At 42.3% G+C, this 20,725-nt stretch overlaps 1 protein-coding gene across 2 annotated transcripts in view; it reads right to left on the bottom strand.

Moving 5' to 3' along the window:
* Window positions 1-20,725, bottom strand: part of LOC118358901 (discs large homolog 1-like protein) — a 202,501-nt gene that overhangs the window by 15,014 nt on the left and 166,762 nt on the right. For both annotated transcript variants that reach the window (XR_008080034.1, XM_052480206.1), the window contains 2 exons: window positions 16,455-16,569; window positions 1,229-1,405 (listed from right to left, as the gene is read on the bottom strand). Coding sequence is in view for 1 of the 2 variants with exons in the window: in XM_052480206.1 (XP_052336166.1) it covers window positions 1,229-1,405; window positions 16,455-16,569 (292 nt within the window). In the remaining variant the exon portion in view is untranslated. The remainder of the gene's footprint in view (window positions 1-1,228; window positions 1,406-16,454; window positions 16,570-20,725) is intronic.

Raw genomic sequence — 20,725 nt, 5'->3', positions numbered from 1 at the left:
TTTAGAAAACAATGGGACTCTTTGCATGGCCTTTTCTTTTTGTATTTCATCCTACAAGGCAATTCTACAGAGCTCTATAAAGCTTTAGTTTAGAATGTAAATCATTTCCCTTCTACTTCCTAGTTCCCTTTATGAAATGAGGACATCACGGGAGAATGTGTCAACGCCTTGGAGAGCAGGAGGGAGAAGAGTAAAATAACTCAGAGCTCCAGATAAGAAAAGCTAACTGTCTTCTAACTGTCTTCTGCTCTGTCCTCGACAGCTCGTGTAGCACAGCTTTCCTTTAAGCCTTCACGTGGGTTAACAGCTGCCATAAGCTACTCTCCAAAGCACGGACGTTCAATGTCTGCTACGGGCTCTCTTTTCCTTTATATATATATGTTTACAGGTTATATTAATCTTAATTTCCTTTACAATAGCAAGTATCGGAAACAGTTTTACATTGCCATGCTCAAGGTAAATAGGCTCACACTGCAACCCTAACAGAATCTACAATCCTGTTGGCCTATCCTCACAATGACTCATGTTTTGACATAGACTCCCACTCTCATGATATTCAACTTCCTACAAAACACCCTGCAGCTGCTGCCATCTCATCATATCCAGCTTCCAAGGAGACAGATGAAACGGAGTCAGGTGAGAAGTCAATTATCTGTCCATCACTCCTCACTTCCAGGTGAGAGCGACGGAGGGAGGAAATAGAGGTGAAGCGTGACAGAGTAAGAGAGAAATACAGAGAGAGACTCAAGTCTATAATGAAACATCTGATTTAACATAGGAAGTGTAAGGCTAATGGGTGTGTTTGTTTCAAATGGACCTTTATTTTTTACATTTGTATTGAAAGACTTGTAAAACCCCCTGTACAATCCTTGGCTAAACCAAAAAAAATAGTGGTTGTATGTTAACATACTCTCTGCCCCCATGATGGCCTTACGGTGCATTGCCAGTTGCAGTGGCACCATGCTGTGTCCAGGGATAAGACCAGCACTGGGCTGTGCTGACATGCACACGCATACACTGAGCACTCTGAGCAAGCACAGGACATGCAATAGGGTTTTAAAACTGAATTCCCCAAACGGCTGAGTCTGGTGAGTAAGAGGGCTTATTTAAAGTAATGCCATGGTAACTGAATAAGATTTAAGTTTGAGAAGTCTAGTGTTGATCAGTTGCCCATCCCTAGATCTGTGCCTGTCGGCAGCTTCTAACCTGAGCAACCCTGACCCCTCACCTCCTCCTGCTGGGGATGACTCCGACCTCATCTACCTCTTCTTCGTGGGTCACGTGCCTCGCCTGCCACCACTCGTCATCGGAGGCGTTCACCACGTGAAGGATGTCTCCAAAGTGGAAGTTAAGCCCCTGGCTGGGCAGCCCAGAGTCCTTTGTCCCATTATAGTCAAACAGGGCCCTGGAGGAGAACCAACATTACATCAAGCAACGCCCTGCAGACAAACAACTACAATAGATGAGGGTGGAACTGTTTCGTTTGTCTTGGCATAGTCAAATCGACCCCGCAGAGAGAGAGAGAAATCACAGTACTGTATAAAATACATTTTTCACATTATTAGGGAGCTACAGTGGCTTGCGAAAGTATTCACCCCCTTTGGCATTTGTCCTATTTTGTTGCCTTACACGCTGGAATAAAAATAGATTTTTGGGGGGGGTTTGTATCATTTAATTTACACAACATGCCTACCACTTTGTAGATGCAAAATATTTTGTGTGAAACAAACAAGAAATAAGACAAAAAAAATCTGAACTTGAACGTGCATAACTATTCATCCCCCCAATGCCAATACTTTGTAGAGCCACATTTTGCAGCAATTACAACTGCAAGTCTCTTGTGGTATCTCTCCATAAACTTGGCACATCTGGCCACCGGGATTTTTGCCGATTCTTCAAGGCAAAACTGCTCCAGCTCCTTCAAGTTGGATGGGTTCCGCTGGGTTACAGCAATCTAAGTCATACCACAGATTCTCAATTGGATTAAGATCTGGGCTTTGACTAGGCCATTCCAAGACATTTAAATGTGTCCCCTTAAACCACTCAAGTGTTGTGTTAGCAGTATGCTTATGGTCATTGTCCTGCTGGGAGGTGAACCTCCATCCCCTCTCAAATCTCTGGAAGACTGAAACAGGTTTCCCTCAAGAACTTCCCTGTCTTTAACACCATCCATCATTCCTTCAATTCTGACCAGTTTCCCACTCCCTGCCAATGAAAAACATCCCCACAGAATGATGCTGCCACCACCATGCTTCACTTTGGGGATGGTGTTCTCAGGGTGATGAGAGGAGTTGGGTTTGTGCCAGACATAGCATTTTCCTTGATGGCTAAAAAGCTCAATTTTAGTCTCACCTGACCAGAATACCTTCTTCCATATGTTTTGGGAGTCAACCACTTGACTTCTGGCGAATGACAAACATGTTTGCTTATTTTTTTCTTTAAGCAATGGCTTTTTTCTGACCACTCTTCTGTGCTCTGTGGAGTGTACGGCTTAAAGTGGTTCTATGGACAGATACTTCCCTCTCTGCTGTGGAGCTTTGCAGTTCCTTCAGGGTTATCTTTGGTCGCTTTGTTGCCTCTCTGACTAATGCCCTCCTCCTTGTGAGTTTTGGTGGGCGGCCCACTCTTGGCAGGTTTGTTGTGGTGACATATTCTTTCCATTTTTTAATAATGGATGTAATGGTGCTCCTTGGGATGTTCAAAGTTTTGGATATTTTTTTATATCCCAACCCTGATCTGTACTTATCCATAACTTTGTCCCTGACCTGTTTGGCGAGCTCCTTGGTCTTCATTGTGTCGCTTGCTTGGTGGTGCCCCTTGCTTAGTGATGTTACAGACTCTAGGGCCTTTCACATGAGATCATGTGACAGATCATGTGACAATTAGATTGCAGACAGGTGGACTTTATTTAACCAATTATGTGAATTCTGAAAGTAATTGGTTGCACCAGATCTTATTTAGGGGGTTCATAGCAAAGGGGGTGAATACATATGCACGCACCACTTTTCAGTAAAATATTTATTTGCACTTTTCATTTTCATTTCACTTCACCAATTTGGACTATTTTGTATATGCCCATTACATGAAATCCAAATAAAAAAAAATTCAATTACAGGTTGTAATACAACAAAATAGGAAAAACACCAAGGGGGTGAATACTTTTGCAAGGCACTGTATTAGTCAAGGAGGAGCCTTGTGTTTAAGACAAGGATTGCATGAAGCTTCATAAGAAACTGTCTGCATCAGGTGAGTGTAGGTATTTTTATATATTATATATATATATATATATATATATATATATATATATATATATACACAACACACAGGGAAGGGAAGTCAAAGTGAGTGAGCATGATTTTACACCCGACATTGTGTGATGATTTCATGATTTTTATTCGGGTCCCCATTAGCTGTTGAAGAAGTAGCAGCTATTCTTCCTGGGATCCAAACAAAACATTGAACATGACGAAATACAGAACACTAATGGACAGGAAACAGCAACACAAATGTAAACTAAGAACACTACGACTAAAGAACAATACGACTATTTAAAATAAAGAAAAATAACAAATGAAAAATACTCAGAGTAATGTGTGTGTGTGTGTGTCTTCACAGTCCGTGTTGCTCTTTGAGGTGGTGTTTTATCTGTTTTTAAAACTGATGTATTGCTTACCTGAATTATCTGAGGTAGAAGAGAATTCCATGTAGTCATTGCTCTATACAGTTCTGTGCGTCTCCCAGCCTCTTTTCTGGACTTGGGACTGTGAAAAGACCCCTGATTGTTTGTCTTGTGGGGTATGTATGGGCTTTTCAGCTGTGTGATACTCCTTTCCTACAGTCAAATGACCAAATCACCTTCTAGTGGCCTCATGGGTGGAATGTTAGATTTTCCATAATTGAATAATTAATAAACATTACGAAAATACTGCTGAAAATCCGGTTTTTCTATGTCAAACGGTTTTGCTAGATTTCAGTCTCTGTGATGGGTATGTATAATATTGGAATGCAAACTCCATTGAATACATTTCAACTCTATATCTGACATAGTACATGTGTCTTCTTTTTTAAGCCCATAACAGGTGTACACTTTTGTTTCAAAGTAGATTTGTATACTAAGACTACCAAGAAACACACACTGTGTGACCCTAATTTAGTCCACTGCAGTAAAAGGTTAACTGGTTGAACAGACAATTCGGTACTTTCAGCACATCAATACTTCTTACAAAGACCAGCAGTGATGCTGTCAATCTCTCCTCCATTCCGAACCAGTAGAGATTGACATGCATGTTATTGACATTGTCCCTCTGTGTTCATTAGAGGCCCAGACATGCTGCTCTGTTCTGGGCCAGCTGCAGCTTTTCTCTGTCTTTATTTTCACACCTGGCCATACAACTAGGCAATACTCAAGATGTGGCAAAAACAGAGCTTGCAGGACTTGTTTGGTTGCATGTGATGTTAAAAAAGTGTCACACCTTGATCTGTTCCACATGTCTTTGTGCTTGTCTCCACCCCCTCCAGGTGTCACCCATCTTCCTCATTATCCCCAGTGAATTTAAACCTGTGTACTCTGTCTGTTGCCATTTTTGTCTTGTCTTACCAGCATGTTTTCCCGTCTCCCTGCGGGGTTCTCGGGACACTGGGGTATGCGGGGAGGTCCCCTCTTCACTGTTGACATTGAGACTGGCGTGTTGCGCATACTATTTAATGAAGCTGCCAGTTGAAGACTTGCGAGGCGTCTGTTTCTCAAACTAGACACTAATGTTTCAGGGAAGAATGTACAGAGAAATATGCGTTCATCTTACCATCAATTCCCAATGCCAAGCCAGCGTGTCTTATTTGCAATGAAAATGTCGCCGTTTGCGAGGGATTCAATCTCAGACGTCATTATAAATCTTAACTATGGAAATTTCAGTGGCCTTCCCTCCCCAGACAGGCTCGGCGCAGAAATCATTGAAGAGTTAACTGCAAGCTACAAACACTGCTTTTTTTGGCTGACATATTCTGTCACTTAAACGGGTTAAATCTCCAGTTATACAAGGAAGAGTGAAAACATGTCGTGGACATGGTGGAAAAAGTTTGAGGCCATTACGAGGAAGCCTGAGTTGTTCGATTTGGACTTGCCATCTGGAAGGCCACTGCACTTCAGCAAACTGAAGAAATGACAGGCAGAGGGACCAGGCCGCAGCATTGTCACAGAGCTGATGGAAGATTTCATCAAGCAGCTGAGGCACAACTTCTCCAACAGATCTGAAGACTACGACATGCCTAAGGATATCATTGCGTTTGTACGTGAACCTCTCACAGTCCACCCAGGTGGAGAATTCTCCTCCCTTGCTAAGAAAATGATACCCTCGCTGGATGAGACTGCAATTCAATCTCAGCTGATTGAATTCCAGACATCGAGCCAAATCAAGGATGAGCTCAGGAGTGCCGACTCCTTGTGTGCGTTTTGGGTGTAATTCTCAGAGGACTACAGCACAATAAAGGAACTTGCATTATACAGTATGTGCTAACAATGTTAGGATCGACTTACACCTGCAAGTACTCATTTTCCTCTATGAACGCAATAGACTCACGACAGGAACCGGCTTTCAATCGAGGACAGCCTGCGCGTCAAAATCACACCCATCTCATGCGACATCCACAAGATCGTGTCCGAGGAGAAAATAAACTTTTCCCATTGAGTAAGTCACTTAGTGGCCTATATGACTGTATTTAGTAAATGCTAACATTATTGCGAGTGCTTATCTATGGATATGTAGGTCTCAAGCTGTTCTGTTCTGTCGTTAAAGAAGCAGGCGATCCTGATACAGACATCATCTTTTTTTTCTTTAAATTATTGTTTTATGTAGGATGCTACATTTTTTGGCCAGTTGCAACTGTAAGTAGGCCTAATAAAAAAAATCTGACTTCTATTAGGCCATATATTTTTGTTATTGTGAAATATGCTGTAAAGCCTCAGCCTACCTCAGCCAGATAAGTTATTTTATATAGACCCAGGATCAGAAGAAATAGACTCCAATTAGGCCCTCTTGTTGTTTGGAAAGTCAAATTAAAATTAAGATTATTGTTAAAATGAATTACTCGACTGGTGTAGGTTTTCTCCATCTGTTGCTGTGGAACACTTGCATAACAAGTTAGCTATATTTTCAGCACCAGGCGCTGTTCCCCTCCTAATTGATTGCACTGCAGTTGCAGCTTTACATTTCAGCACCACAAAATGGTCCGCTGCCTGCTTTATTAGTTGACTGTCTCCTGCATTCTCTCTCCTCATGCAGTTATTTAGGTAGGGTAACATCCTTCTTGAGACATTGCATTTGTGAGTTTTTGCATCTCGGGTCCTTGATTTTTTTTGATTAATGAAACAAATATTATTCATAATTAATTTGAGGGGCTTGGGGGGTAATATTGTTGGGGAACCCTGCACTACAACAAAAGCATGGGAAAACTAGGCTTGTCAGTGACATATCTAGGCCTTCCAGAAGAACGGTGCCACACACTAAGCTATGGCCTTATTCTGAGTACCAGTCTCTTTAGCTAATATTCCACTCCTTGCCACTCCTTGTCATTGCCACAGAGACTGGACTTTCGGCAATCTCAACGTTCAATATGCACTGGATTTAGGGCGGAGTTGTTCATTGGTTGTTGGAAATAACTTAATATTTTCCACGACAACACGTGGAGCCTCAAAAAGTTGTTGTATTTTGAGGCTAAGACATTTTGAGACTAAGACATTTATGGTTGGAATTGCAGTATATATTTGGTTTGAGAATTTAGACACGAGCCCGCAACTTTTGAAAGACTGGTTTCATCTGGACAAACATAAAACACCTCTTCTATGGAGAAGAAAAAGTGATAGTCCAATATTTGCATAATCGTTGTGACAGCTGTGAGGGTGATCAAATCGGGATAAAATCCTCTGTTCTCCTCGCTCATTAATGATATAATGTTCATATTTGAATATGACATGGAGTACAGATTAGCTAAAGTGACTGGTACCCAGGCTAGGTCCCACCTATTGCAAGTCAAAATGTGATTGGTCACTCAAAAATTCTACTCTAATACAGTTGAATGGCAGAGGCCTCCTGTCTACCTTCTGAAGGCCTAGCCAATGGTTGACTGAGCTAACTACATTTTTTTTTCGACCCAGAGACCACCAATGAAAAATCATGATTGGATATTGTTCCTCTTCAGTACAAAAACTGAATAAATAAAAACAGAAGATCATTCAAATTATTGAAAAGATGAAATACAATTTCATTTGAATTTCTATTGAACTTCAATTTAAAATACATGTATATATACACAGTACCAGTCAAACGTTTAGACACACCTACTCATTCCAGGGTTTTCTTTATTTTGTACTATTTTCTACATAGCAGAATAATAGCAAAGACATCCAAACTATGAAATAACACATATGGAATCATGTAGTAACCAAAAAAGTGCTAAACAAATCAAAATATATGTTTATATTTGAGATTCTTTAAAGTAGTCAAAGTAGTCACCAATTGCCTTGACAGCATTGTACACTCTTGGCATTTTCTCAACCAGCTTTACCAACAGTCTTGAAGGAGTTCCCACATAAAGCCACAACACTTTTGTTTTCAATAACAAATATGGACAATAATATCAAAGGCTGCACTGAAATGTAACTAAATTTAACTAAATTAAATTTAACAATACAGCTTCCACAATCTTGTCAATTTCTTTCAGCCAATCATGTCATTTGTGTCAGTGCAGTACATGTTGAGTGTCCTTCCCCATAAGCATGATGAAAGTCAGTTCTTAAATTATTCACAAAGAAATAGCATTCTATCTGGTCAAACACAATAACTTCCATAAGTTTGCTAAGAACTGGCAGCAAGCTAATTAGTCGGCTTTTAAAGTTAGCAAAAATTAAATTGTTTTACAGGTCCAAAAAGCCCTGGTCAAAGAGTCTGTAGCTACTATTTTTGTCTGTGAGAGACGGAAGAAGTATGATAAATATGGATGGAAAAAGATACATATCACACTGACTGAGCACTGAGCAGGTGTGCATGGAATATGTGATCCATATCTGAATAGATGCAATAATAAACATATGCAGCACACTATAGACAGCTCAGGAGAGATTTTCCAACCGCATAACCTTTACATTGTGTGTGTGTGTTCTGACTAAGCAACCGTGGCTTTCCTGAGACAAATCAGCCCACAGAGATCCAGGATGTTGAGTAGAGCACGAATGTGTGTGTGTGTGTGTGTGTGTGTGTGTGTGTGTGTGTGTGTGTGTGTGTGTGTGTGTGTGTGTGTGTGTGTGTGTGTGTGTGTGTGTGTGTGTGTGTGTGTGTGTGTGTGTGTGTGTGTGTGTGTGTGTGTGTCTGCCTGCCTGCTTAGGAACTGGAGCTGAAGTAACAGCCATCCCCTAGTGTCCAGGCTGCACCATCCCCATGCCTTTCCTTCATCAATAAAACAGGGCTGTACTCCAGTACTGAGAAATGGGAATACTAGGATACTAAAATAGGAAAAACATTAGACAGTGTCTACTACAGGTCCATACTCTAGGTACTGTAGGAAAAACAGAAGCGATCACACTTACTGTACTGTACAGTGTCTTTCTAGTGTAATAATCCTATAGTAACAGCTGTAATTAAATGATGGTATAATATTTGTATTTATTAAAGATATGCATGGCAGGTAAAAACAAATGACTGAGAACAACGAGCAGCAATAACCAGTAATGTGCCTGCCAACTTTACATAATTTTAATGTACTTCTTAGGGCTAGACGACAACTTCTGGGGGAACTGGAGGGCGCGCAATTCAAATAAATAAACATAACAATTATGGATATTAAACATTTAGGTACATACAAATGTCTTATATCGGTTTAAAGCTTAAATTCTTCTTCATCTAACTGCATTGTCTGATTTATAATAGGCTTTACAGCGAAAGCATGCCATGCGATTGTTTGAGGACGGCGCCCCACATCAACATATTTTTTCCACCGGCACAGGCTTCATAAAATCACAAATAGAGATTTAAATATTCACTTTTTGAAAATCTCTCTGATTTGCAATCCAAAGGGTCCCAGCTAAAATATGTTGTGTCGTTTTGTTAGATAACATCCTACTTTATATCCCAAAAAGTAATTTTAGTTGATGCCATCGATTTGAGTAATTCACTCATTCAACATGCAGAGAAAGGAATCCAAAAGCTACCGCTAAACTTTGTTAAAGCAAATCAAAATACGTTTCTATCTAATCCTCAGGTACCCAAAAATGTCATTAAACTATAATATTTCATATGCAAAGAAGTATGTTCAATAGGAAAACAATATTAGCAGGTGCGCATCCTCTTCGTTGTGCGCGCACAGACTGATTTCCAAGTCTGTATCCCAGTACTAAAACTCAAAATGATTCCTCGTTTGGAAAGAAACAAGCCTGAAACATTGAACAAAGACGGTTGACATCTAGTGGAAGCCATAGGAATTGCATCCTGAGAGCTAGAATGCCCCTATACTTTCCATTGTAAGAGTATGGGCTCTCTCTAAAAAAAAAAAAACTCTGGTAAGAGCATGGGCTCTCAATTTTTTTTTTTTAAATCTGGTTTTCTCCTAACATATCTATTGTGTTATAGTGTCATATATTATTTTAACATTTCTACAAACAAGTGTTTTCCATCCAATGGTACCAATTATATGCATATCCTGGCTTCTGGGCCTGAGTAACAGGCAGTTTACTTTGGGCACGTCAGTCAGATAGGAAGTGGAGAAAAATAGACCCTAGCCTGAAGAAGTTTTAGTCTGATAATAAGAATTTCTCAAGTGTGTCACACCTTTGTACTGAGCACAAACACTTGCACTCTGTGTGAAATAAATGTCTTGAGACAGGTAAAGTTAAAGTCGGAAGTTTACATACACCTTAGCCAAATACATTTAAAGTCAGTTTTTTCACAATTCCTGACATTTAATCCTAGTAAAAATTCCCTGTCACAGGTCACTTAGGATCACCACTTTATTTTAAGAATGTGAAATGTCCGAATAATAGTAGAGAGAATGATTCTCCTCTGCTGTAATGAGATGGAAGTCAGCACAAATTAGAGAGGATGCTAAAAGCTACAATACACCAGATCCACAGGGCTGCCTAACGGCAAATTGGCCAAAATTATCCTGCTGTCATTTTTCGCTAATCCTGGCCTTTGTAGAGCTCCGTGGGAACCACAGCCCCTTGAGTATAATTTAGGGCTGCCCCCTAGGGGATACTATAGTGTACCACAGCCCCTGAGCTATAGTTCTAGCTAAACGGATCACTGATTGAGCTATTCTAATGTGGAGCGGGAGGTGTCGTTAATAAAACCCACAATAACTGAGAACTCAGGGTAGATGTTTGAGCAGTGGAATGGAAGCCATTGTCTGCATGTCATCTGTTGTCCGTCTGAGTTATGACTCCCTGCATGCAGTTCTAGACGGATGTAAAGGAGATAATTCTGCAAAGCTTGGATTTCCATAATGCTGTAGATATTCTGTTTCTGGAAGTATGTGTCAATGCAAAAGTAAGGAGGAGGGTTTTAGGGACTGGTTCCGGTTTCAATCTCCTAAAGATCCACCAGCAGAGAGACTAATCCTGTTCGGGAAACTGGGAATCAAAACCACTGGGACTACATCCTTCTCCACGTATCCCTCTATATATCCTTCTCCGGCATACTGTGAGCGAGGCCTTTTATGGAGTGCATGCGTACCAAAACCATCGCATTGAGTGAAACTGACACCACTGAAAAGCCATTGTCACAATCGTCTTTGTAACCAGACCTTCAAATCAATTGCTGCCAGCTCTGAACCCAAAGGGCAGTCCAACACTCACACACACTGAACACTCAACACACTGCCCTTCCAATGCCCTGCTCCAGCAAGCACAAGACATTTCCTCTTTGTAAAGGTTATAGTGGCCTAACACAGCCCTGATGTCATGGCCAGTCTCTTCATCTGTCCTCTCCACAGTTCTTCTCAGCCTGCTGCCTACTGCCCAGGGGCCTCACTAAGCCCCAATATGTCACACCCAGTCTGCTGATCTCCTGTTTGGTACCACTGCTCCGTTTTCTAACAAACCTCGGCCAAACCAAGATTCTCGACAATACACCGTCAACATTCTGATTCATAGCAAATGGCAAATAGCAATAATGATTACTGTATCTGGTGAATTCAACTGTATATAATCAAATAAAATGCATTTCCAGAGTGTATGTTTGTACTGCAGGTATAACGACTGCTGTCACATCAGAGTTTCTCTAGTCTGGAGCCAGTTTGTTTTAACCAGTATATACTGTAGTCCCAGGACGCTTCATTGTCCCTGACCTCTAACCCCTAAACTCTCCTCCAGTTGAGCAGGTCATGTGGGTCTGATTGACAGGAGCTCCTCAGGTTGGGAGAAAACTGTGAAGTCTTCACTACAGTACGGTCTGGGTCAATGAGTCAACCTCCAGCCCTCTTAGGGCCAATAATAAGACTGCACATGTGCTCCAGAGAGGTCAAGAGTGCGGGAGGAGTGCATCAGTGTGCACTGGCTAGCACCCATGAAACTGTTCAAGTGTGCACTGTTGAACACACAAGAGATAACTTAAGACTGCATCAGAGCCCACTGGCAAAGACAGGGTAGGGTACAAAATGTGGTATGCTGTGTACATACTGTTGAAGAAATTCAGTGTGGCTTCTTGCAGTAAACAATTTTGTGCGTTATGTACTGTATAACACCGGAAATACACAATGTTACAACAGATTGGATCTGCTTACTCCACAATGATATTTTAACTCCATGTCCAAAATTACTACTCAAATAAAATCAGTGTTTGGAGACACTCGGCTTTGCCTGAGTCTGTGTGATAAAGGTCTTGTGACAGCTGATTTTATATCTTACTGTGACACGAGGTTAAAGATCTGGGTGTCATTCTCTATCTCTGGTCCTTATACACCACTTCTCCCTGTGGACCAGGGTAGGGCATGTAACAGTGACGTTCTCCCTTCTCCTGGGCCTGCTGTGTACAGGAGGCAGGCTGGGCAGATGCAGATAAGGCCTGAATGGCCCAGTCAAACTAGCCCTGATACACCTAGTCTCTATTATCATGCTATCTGCATAATAATGGAGGAAGGCCAGCCATATCGGGGCTCCAGTCAACTTAAAGGACAATGGGTTCTTTGCCATTAATCAACAGTGCAGCAGATCGGATCATTTCAGATGGTGGTGAAAAGGCCTGAGTGTGTGCGTGTGTATTGTTGTCCGTGTGCCTGCGTCAACACAGACAGAGATGCAGAGAAGACTCAATCAATCTCAGGGTCAGTGCTCCTGTGCTCCATCCATATGGGTTGAATATTGACTATGTCATTTTGTGGACAATAAATGTTTCCTTTTTTCTATCCTCCTCGGACAGAAAGCCACAGTGGTAGTAAAGTGCATTGATAGCGTCATGCAGGTAAATGCAGTGGTCGAAGTACCCAAAGAGTATAGACTACAGCCTCCAGACAATTTGATATATTCTATATAGCACATATAATCTAAAGTTGCTCATCTCTGTAACTTCTTCTTTGCTGATCTGACGAGACAGATGGAAGCAGTATGGTGCATGTCTATTAGGGGTCTGCTTTTTCACCTGTCAAGTTCGTTCATATCAAAACAAATGCTATTTGTCACATGCTTCGTAAACAACAGGTGTAGTCTAACAGTGAAATGCTTACTTTACAGGCCCTTCCCAACAATGCAGAGAGAAAAACAGAAAAATAATAGAAAAAATTATAACAAGAGAAATAAATACACAATGACTAACGATAACTTAGCTTTATACATGGGCAGAGGGGTGGTGCTGTAGTGCTGATCCACAGATGACGCAATCTCAATCGCACTCCACACTGCCCTTTCCCACCTGGACAAAAGGAATACCTATGTGAGAATGCTGTCCATTGACTACAGCTCAGCGTTCAACACCATAGTGCCCACGAAGCTCATCACTAAGCTAAGGACCCTGCGACTCAACACCTCCCTCTGCATCTGGATCCTGGAGTCCTGACGGGCCACCCCCAGGTAGTAAGGGTAGGCAATAACACGCCTGGCACGCTGATCCTCAACACTGGCGACCCTCGGGTGTATACTTAGTCCCCTCCTGTACTCCCTGTTCACCTACGACTGTGTGGCCAAACACGACTCTAACACCATTAAGTTTGCTGTCGACACAACAGTGGTGGGCTGTAGTGGAGCGGGTCGAGAGTTTCAAGTTCCTTGGTCTCCACATCACCAACATCACCAACTAAAACATTGCACTGCACCATGAACAACATGAAGGTACCAGTACCAAGTCGATGTGTAGGGGGGTACGATGTAATTTAGGTAGATACAGTATGTACATACTGGTAGGGGTAAAGGGACGAGGCAACAGGATAGATAACAAACATAAGCAGCAGCGTATGTGATGAGTCAAGAGTGCAAAAAGGGGCAATGCAGATAGTCCGGCAGCTATTTAGTTATTAGCCATTTAGCAGTCTTTTGGGTTGGGGGTAAAAGCTGTTCAGGGTCCTTTGGTTCCAGGCTTGGTGCATCGGTATTGTTTGATGTGCGGTAGCAGAGAGAACAGTCCATGATTTGGGTGACGGGAGTCTTTGATAATCCTTTGGGCCTTCCTATGACACCGCCTGGTACATAGGTCCTGGATGGCAGGGAGCTAGGCCCCAATGATGCACTGGGCCATTCACACTACACTCTGTAGCGCCTTGCGGTCGGATGCCAAGCAGTTGCCACACCAAGAGGTGATGCAGCCAGTCAAGATGCTCTCAATGGTGCAGCTGTATAACTTTTTGAAGATCTGAGGGCCCATGCAAAATCTTTTCAGCCTCATGAGGGGGGAAGAGGCATTGTCCTGCCTTCTTCACGACTGTGTGTGTGTGTGTGGACCATGTTAATTCCTTAGTGATGCAGACAACAAGGAACTTGAACCTCTCGACCCGCTCCACTACTGCCCTGTCAATGTGGATGGAGGCGTGCTCTGCCCTCAATTTCCTGTAGTCCACGATCAGGTCCTTTGTCTTGCTGACGTTGAGGGAGAGGTTGTTGTCTTGGCACGTTACTGACCTCCTCCTTATAGGCTGTCTCATCTATGTCGGTGATCAGGCCTACCACCGTCGTGTCATCAGCAAACTTAATGATGGTTTTGGAGTTGTGCGCAGTCATGGGTGAACAGGGAATACAGGAGGGGACTAAGCACGCAGCCCTGACGAGCCCCCGTGTTGTGTCAGCATGGCGGATGTCTTGTTGCCTACCACTTGGGGGCGGCTTGTCTGGAAGTCCAGGATCCAGTTGCAGAGGGAGGTGTTTAGTCCCAGGGTCCTACTTAGTGATGAACTTGGAGGGCACTATGTATTCTGTGGATCTGTTGGGGTGGTATGCAAATTGGAGTGGGTCCAGTGTGGTGGGTAGATGGTGTTGAGTCATGACCAGCCTTTCAAAGCATTTCATGACTACAGATGTAAGTGCTACAGGGTGATAGTCATTTAGACAGGTTACCTTGGCGTTCTTGGGCACAGGGACTATGGCAGGCTGCTTGAAACACATTACAGACTGGATCATGGATGAGGTTAAAATGTCAGTGAAGACACTTGCTAGCTGGTCAGCGCATGCTCTGGGTACGTGTCTGGTAATTCCTCTGGCACCGTGGCCTTGTGAATGTTAACCTGTTTAAAGGTCTTACTCACATCGCCTACGGAGAATGAGATCACACAGTCATATGGAACAGCTGGTGCTCTCTTGCATGGTTCAGTGTTGCTTGCCTTGAAGCGAGCATAGAAGTAATTTAGCTTGTCTGGTAGGCTCGGGCAGTTCACGGCTGAGTTTCCCTTTGTAATCTGTGATAGTTTGCAAACCTTGCCACATGCGATGAGTGTCAGAGCCGGCGCAGTAGGATTCGATTTTAGTCCTGTATTGATGCTTTGCCTGTTTTATGGCTGGCGGAGGTCGTAGAGGGATTTTTAAAGTGTCCAGAATAGTGTCTTGGTCCTTGAAAGTAGCAGCTCAAGCCTTTAGCTCAGTGAGGATATTGCCTTCTAATTAGGCTTGGGCAGTATCGTACCATCCCTCTCTCATCTGGGGATGTACGGGATTACCGGCATAGCACACAAGGGGGCACCAAAAATGCAAGAAATCCCCTTAGGCCGCTATAACCAGAATGCTAACATAATTAGCACAACCTAATAGGGTTATCCCATAGACACTATTAGTTAAATGCTAATGAGTGAAAACGAACTAATTGCAAATACAGGCAAATTCAGCTCATAAAGTTATCCAAGCATAGCTAGTAGCTACCGATTGTCATTTTCAGTGAGTGTGGACATTTCCCCAGCAAAAGTGAACGAGAGAAATTGTGCAAATGAACAAACTTGTGTTGGACCACTTCCTTACTTCGTTTTTGCTTGTAAGCAGGAATCAGGAGGATATAGTTATGGTCAGATTTTCCAAAGGGAGGGCAAGGGAGAGCCTTGCATGCGTTTTTGTGTGTGGAGTAAAGGTGATCTACAATTTTGTCGCCTCTAGTTGTGCAGGTAACATGCTGGTAAAATTTTTGTAAAAAGGATTTCAGTTTCACTGCGTTAAAATCACCAGCCACGAAAGTGCCGCTTCTGGGGGCCTCATTTTACAATTGGCCCTGTGCAGTCTTAGTACCACCATCGGTTTGTGGTGGTAAATAGACAGCTATGAAAAAAATGGACAAAAACTCTTTGTAAATAGTATGATCCTTAACTTATCATGAGGTATTCTAACTTAGGCAAGCAAAAACTTGAGACTTACTTAATAACATTATAAATCGCACACCAGCTGTTGTTAACAAAGAGACACACCCCTCCCCCCTCAAGCTGCCGAAAAGCCAGTGAGATGTATATTATCGATGTCCTTGTTCAGCCGTTAAACAGGGAATATTACAGTTCTTTGGTCCTGCTGATAGGATAGTGTTGAACGGAACTCGTCCAGTTTGTTTTTCTCACTAACAGAATGGAGGGTAGAGGCAGTTTATTTGCTCGCCAACGTAGTCTCGTCAGGATTCCGGCTCGTCTGCCTCTTTTGTGCCGTCACTTCCTCTTTCGAATCCTGGGGATTAGGGCCTGGTCTGGAGTATGGACTCATTGAAGGAGAACTTGTCATCCAAACTGAAGTTAGTGATCGAGGCTGTTCTGATTTCCAGAAGCGGCTTTCGGTCATAGGAAATTATAGCGGAGACATTTTGTACAAAAAAAGTTAAGATCAGCATAAAAAAAAAACACGCAAAAAATAAGAATTGGTCAGGAGCCCGTAAAACCGCTGCTCTCCACTGCAGCGTCATCTTGTTGGATCAGTGCAGATGAAGAGAAGGACATTAACAGATGAAGTCATAGACGTGATCATAAGGGTTTGTCAAGTAGTTGTACCTGACAAAGAAATTATAAATGTTTTATGGAGTAGTAATTACCTGACGTAGAGCGTTCTTTTCTGGCTGGGCCGTAGAGAGCCAGAGCCTGAGCTGATTCTACTGTTCATCATCTGCTCCCGAAGATCATTGATTTTGGCTTCAAACTGACTGTATTCTGTAAAACAGGGAAAAAGAGGAAATTAATAACAACATGAAAATGTGAAAACTGGCAATAGTCTGGAAAATAAGTGACGGAGAAAATCTGTTGTACGGAAAGAAGACTGATTCCACTCTGTTCTGCAGAGGAAAGTTACAATGAATGACCAATGGTATTTGGACACCTGCTCAGCAAACATCTCATTCCAAAATCATGGGCATGAATATGGAGTTGGTCCCTCCTTTGCTGCTATAACAGCCTCCTCTCCTCTGGGAAGGCTTTCCACTAGATATTGGAACATTGCTGCGGGGACTTGCTTCCATTCAGCTACAAGAGCATTAGTGAGGTCGGGCACTGATGTTGGGTGATTTGGCCTGGCTCGCAGTCGACGCTCCAATTCATCCCAAAGGAGTTTGGTGGGGTTGAGGTCATGGCTCTGTTCAGGCCAGTCAAGTTCTCCCATACAAATCTTGACAAACCATTTATACATGGACTTTGCCCGCTGAAACACGGAAGGGCCTTCCCCAAACTTTTGCCACAAAGTTGGTAGCACAGAATCGTCTAGAATGTCATTGTATGGGGTAGCATTAAGATTTCCCTTCACTGGAACTAAGGAGCCTAGCCTGAACCATGAAAAATAGCCACAGCCCATTAATCCTCCTCCACCAAACTTTACAGTTGGCACTATGCATTGGGGCAGGTAGCGTTCTCCTGATATCCGCCAAAACCCAGATTCGTCCGTCGGATTGCCAGATGGTGAAGAGTCATTCATCACTCCAGAAAACGCGTTTCCACTGCTCCAGAGTCCAATGGCGACGAACTTTACACTACTCACTCCAGTCGACGCTTGGCATTGCACATGGTTATCTTAAGCTTTTGTGCGGCTGTTCGGCCATGGAAACCCATTTCATGAAGCTCCCGACGAACAGTTCTTGTGCTGCCGTAGCTTCCAGAGGTAGTTTGGAACCCAGTAGTCCGCGGAAAGACGTTTTTTTGGTACTATGAGCTTCAACACTCGGTTCTTTGAGCTTATGTGGCCTATCACCTCATGGCTCAGCCGTTGTTGCTCCTAGACGTTTCCACTTATAACAGCACTTACAGTTAACCGAGCAGTTCTAGCAGGGCAGAAATGTAATGAACTGACTTGTTAGAAAGGAGGTATCCTATGATGGTGCCATATTGAAAGTCACTGAGCTCTTCAGTAAGGCCATTTTACTGCCAATGTTTGTCTATGGAGATTGCATGGCTGTGAGATCAATTTTATACACCTGTCAGTAACGGGTGTGGCTGAAATAGTCGAATCCACTCATTTGAAAGGGTTGTTCACATACTTTTGTGTGTATATATATATATATATATATATAGTGTATAACTGTTTTGGGTATACAGCAGATCTTATTATTTTCTCGTGATGAATGCATTACGGCAGAGAGATGTAACTACTGTACTCTGAGTTAAAGGGAGAGAGAGACAGTGGGATGAAGAGAGAAATTACATTTTTGTGAGTATAATGTTTACTGTTAATTTCTGATTTGTTTATTTCACGTTAGTTGATCTATTCCACTTGCTTTGCCACTGTAAATATGAGAGAATGCAGAAGAGAGCAAGAGAGCGTCCTTGCGTCAACATGCCTGCTGTGCAGAGTAGATATAAAGGGTTTTAGTGTAGTTGCGGTTCTGTGGCTGAATCTGTGTTCCAGAGAGACTGGCTAAGAGAGAGAGAGAGAGAGAAAGGCCACGGGTTATGTCTCTCTGGCTGCAACGTCTGACCAAATCTGTCATCTTTTCTGAGAAGATAAGAGGAATTCTGAGAATAGGAGAGGACTACCAGGAGAGGAGAATAGGAGAGGACTACCAGTAGCTTTTACTCTGGTTAAAACCTGTCTAGGACGGGCATTCCACCTCAACATTCTGCTGAAAAGGCAGCCGCAAAATATTTTTGGGAAATATGTAACTTTCACACATTAAGTCCAATGCAGCAAATGAAAGATAAACATCTTGTTAATTTACCCATGGTGTCCGATTTCAAAAATGATTTACATCGAAAGCACAACATACAGCTATTTTCCCTGTAAAAGATATCAGTCACAAAAAAGCAGAAATATAGATAAAATTAATCACTAACATTTGATGATCTTCATCAGATGACACTCATAGGACATCATGTTACACAATACATGTATGTTTTGTTCGATAATGTGCATATTTATATCCCAAAATCTCAGTTTACATTGGCGCGTTACGTGCAGTAATGTTTTGATTCCGAAACATCCGGTGAATTTCCCAGAAATACTCATAATAAACATTGATAAAAGATGCAAGTGTTATTCACAGAATTAAAGATGGAGTTATCCTCTATGCAACCGCTGTGCCAGATTTTTAAAAAACTTTACGGAAAAAGCATAATCTGAGAACGGCTCTCAGTACCTGCTTATAAACAATTAGACAATTCCGCCATCTTGGAGTCAAGATAGAAAAAACACTATAAATATTCACTTACCTTTGATGATCTTCATCAAAAGGCAGTCCCAGGAATCCCAGTTCGACCATAAATCACTGATTTGTTCCATAAAGCCCATCATTTACCCATTTGTTGTTCAGCCCAGTAATCCATCTTCATGGAGGAGCGACCATTTCCTCCATGACAAAACTCAAAAAGTTCAGTTACAGGTCATAGAAACAAGTGAAAACATGGCTGCAATCAATCTTTAGGATGTTTTTAAACATATATCATCAATAAGGGTCCACCTGGATAACTTCATTGTCTGAATAAAAGCTTTGGAACGGGAGCTAACTCTCTCGGGAGCGTGCTTCATGAGACCGAGGCGCTCTGTTAGACCACTCACTAAAATAGGTCTCATGAGCCCCTCCTTTATATTATAATCTTAAAACTAGGATCTAAAGACGGTGACATCTAGTGGAAGCCCTGGGAAGTGCATGCAAATCCATAACTATCAGGGATTTGAATAGGCAGTGTTTTGAAATTCGACTTCTCACTTCCTGTTTGGATTTCTTCTCAGGATTTTGCTTGCCATATGAGTTCTGTTATACTCACAGACATCATTCAAACAGTTTTAGAAACTTTAGTGTTTTCTGTCCGAAATTAATAATAATATGCATATATTAGCATCTGAGACAGAGTAGGAGGCAGTTCAGTTTGGGCAAGCAATTCATCAAAAAGTGACAATGCTGCCCCCTACCCCAATAGGTTATTAAGACTGAAATCAGTTATCCCATGCAGACATGTCTAGGTGAGAGAGTTATAAACTGATTTAGAGCTTGGTAGAAGTTCTGTAATGCTTTGAGCAAAATCAAAACACGTCTATAATAGATAATTAAGAGCATCATAAGCTCGGCTTCTAGCTCCGAAGCAATTTTGCAGTATTTTGTTTGTGTGTTATTTCTTACATTATTAGCCCAATTTTTTGTGTGTTATTACATACATCCGGAAATAACTTTAAGATATCAGATCGGCGGTAACTCACCAGCATTACGACCAGGAATATGACATTCCCGATTTGGATCCTTTGTTCGTACCCCCCGGGGCAATTGAACTTATTCCAGAGGCTGCTCCAAAACAACGTCGGTGGAGAAGAGGTATTCGGAGTGAACTTCTAGTCCGACTCAGGAGGCGTGCACACCATCCACCTCTTCCGAGTATAATACTCACTAATGTTCAGTTTCTGGATAATAAAGTAGATGAGCTCTGAGTGAGGATCTCCTTCCAGAGAGACATCAGGGATTGTAACATGCTCTGTTTCACGGAAACATGGATCTCTTGTGATATACTGTCCCCGTCCATACAGCCAGCTGAGTTCTCCGTACATTGCGCAGACAAGAATAAATAACTCTCCGGGAAGAACAAAGGCAGGGGTGTATGTTTCATGATTGACTACTCATGGTGTGATTGTGATAACATACAGAAACCCAAGTCCTTTTGTTCACCCGACCAAGAATACCTCACAATCACATGCCGACCATATTACCTCCAAAGAGAATTCCCTTGGTTATAGTCACAGCTGTGTCTATAACCAAGGCAGAGTTGCAAAGAGAAAGCCATATCGCTTAAAATATTAAGATGGGCAAAAGAACACAGACACTGGACAGAGGAACTCTGACTAGAAGGACGGCATCCCGGAGTCGTATCTTCACTGTTGACGTTGAGACTCGTGTTT

The sequence above is a fragment of the Oncorhynchus keta genome, chromosome 26, assembly GCF_023373465.1.
Source record: "Oncorhynchus keta strain PuntledgeMale-10-30-2019 chromosome 26, Oket_V2, whole genome shotgun sequence".
NCBI classification, from domain to species: Eukaryota; Metazoa; Chordata; class Actinopteri; order Salmoniformes; family Salmonidae; genus Oncorhynchus; species Oncorhynchus keta.
Note: the sequence above shows the minus strand (reverse complement) of the source record. Positions and strands in the feature narration are given on the sequence as shown.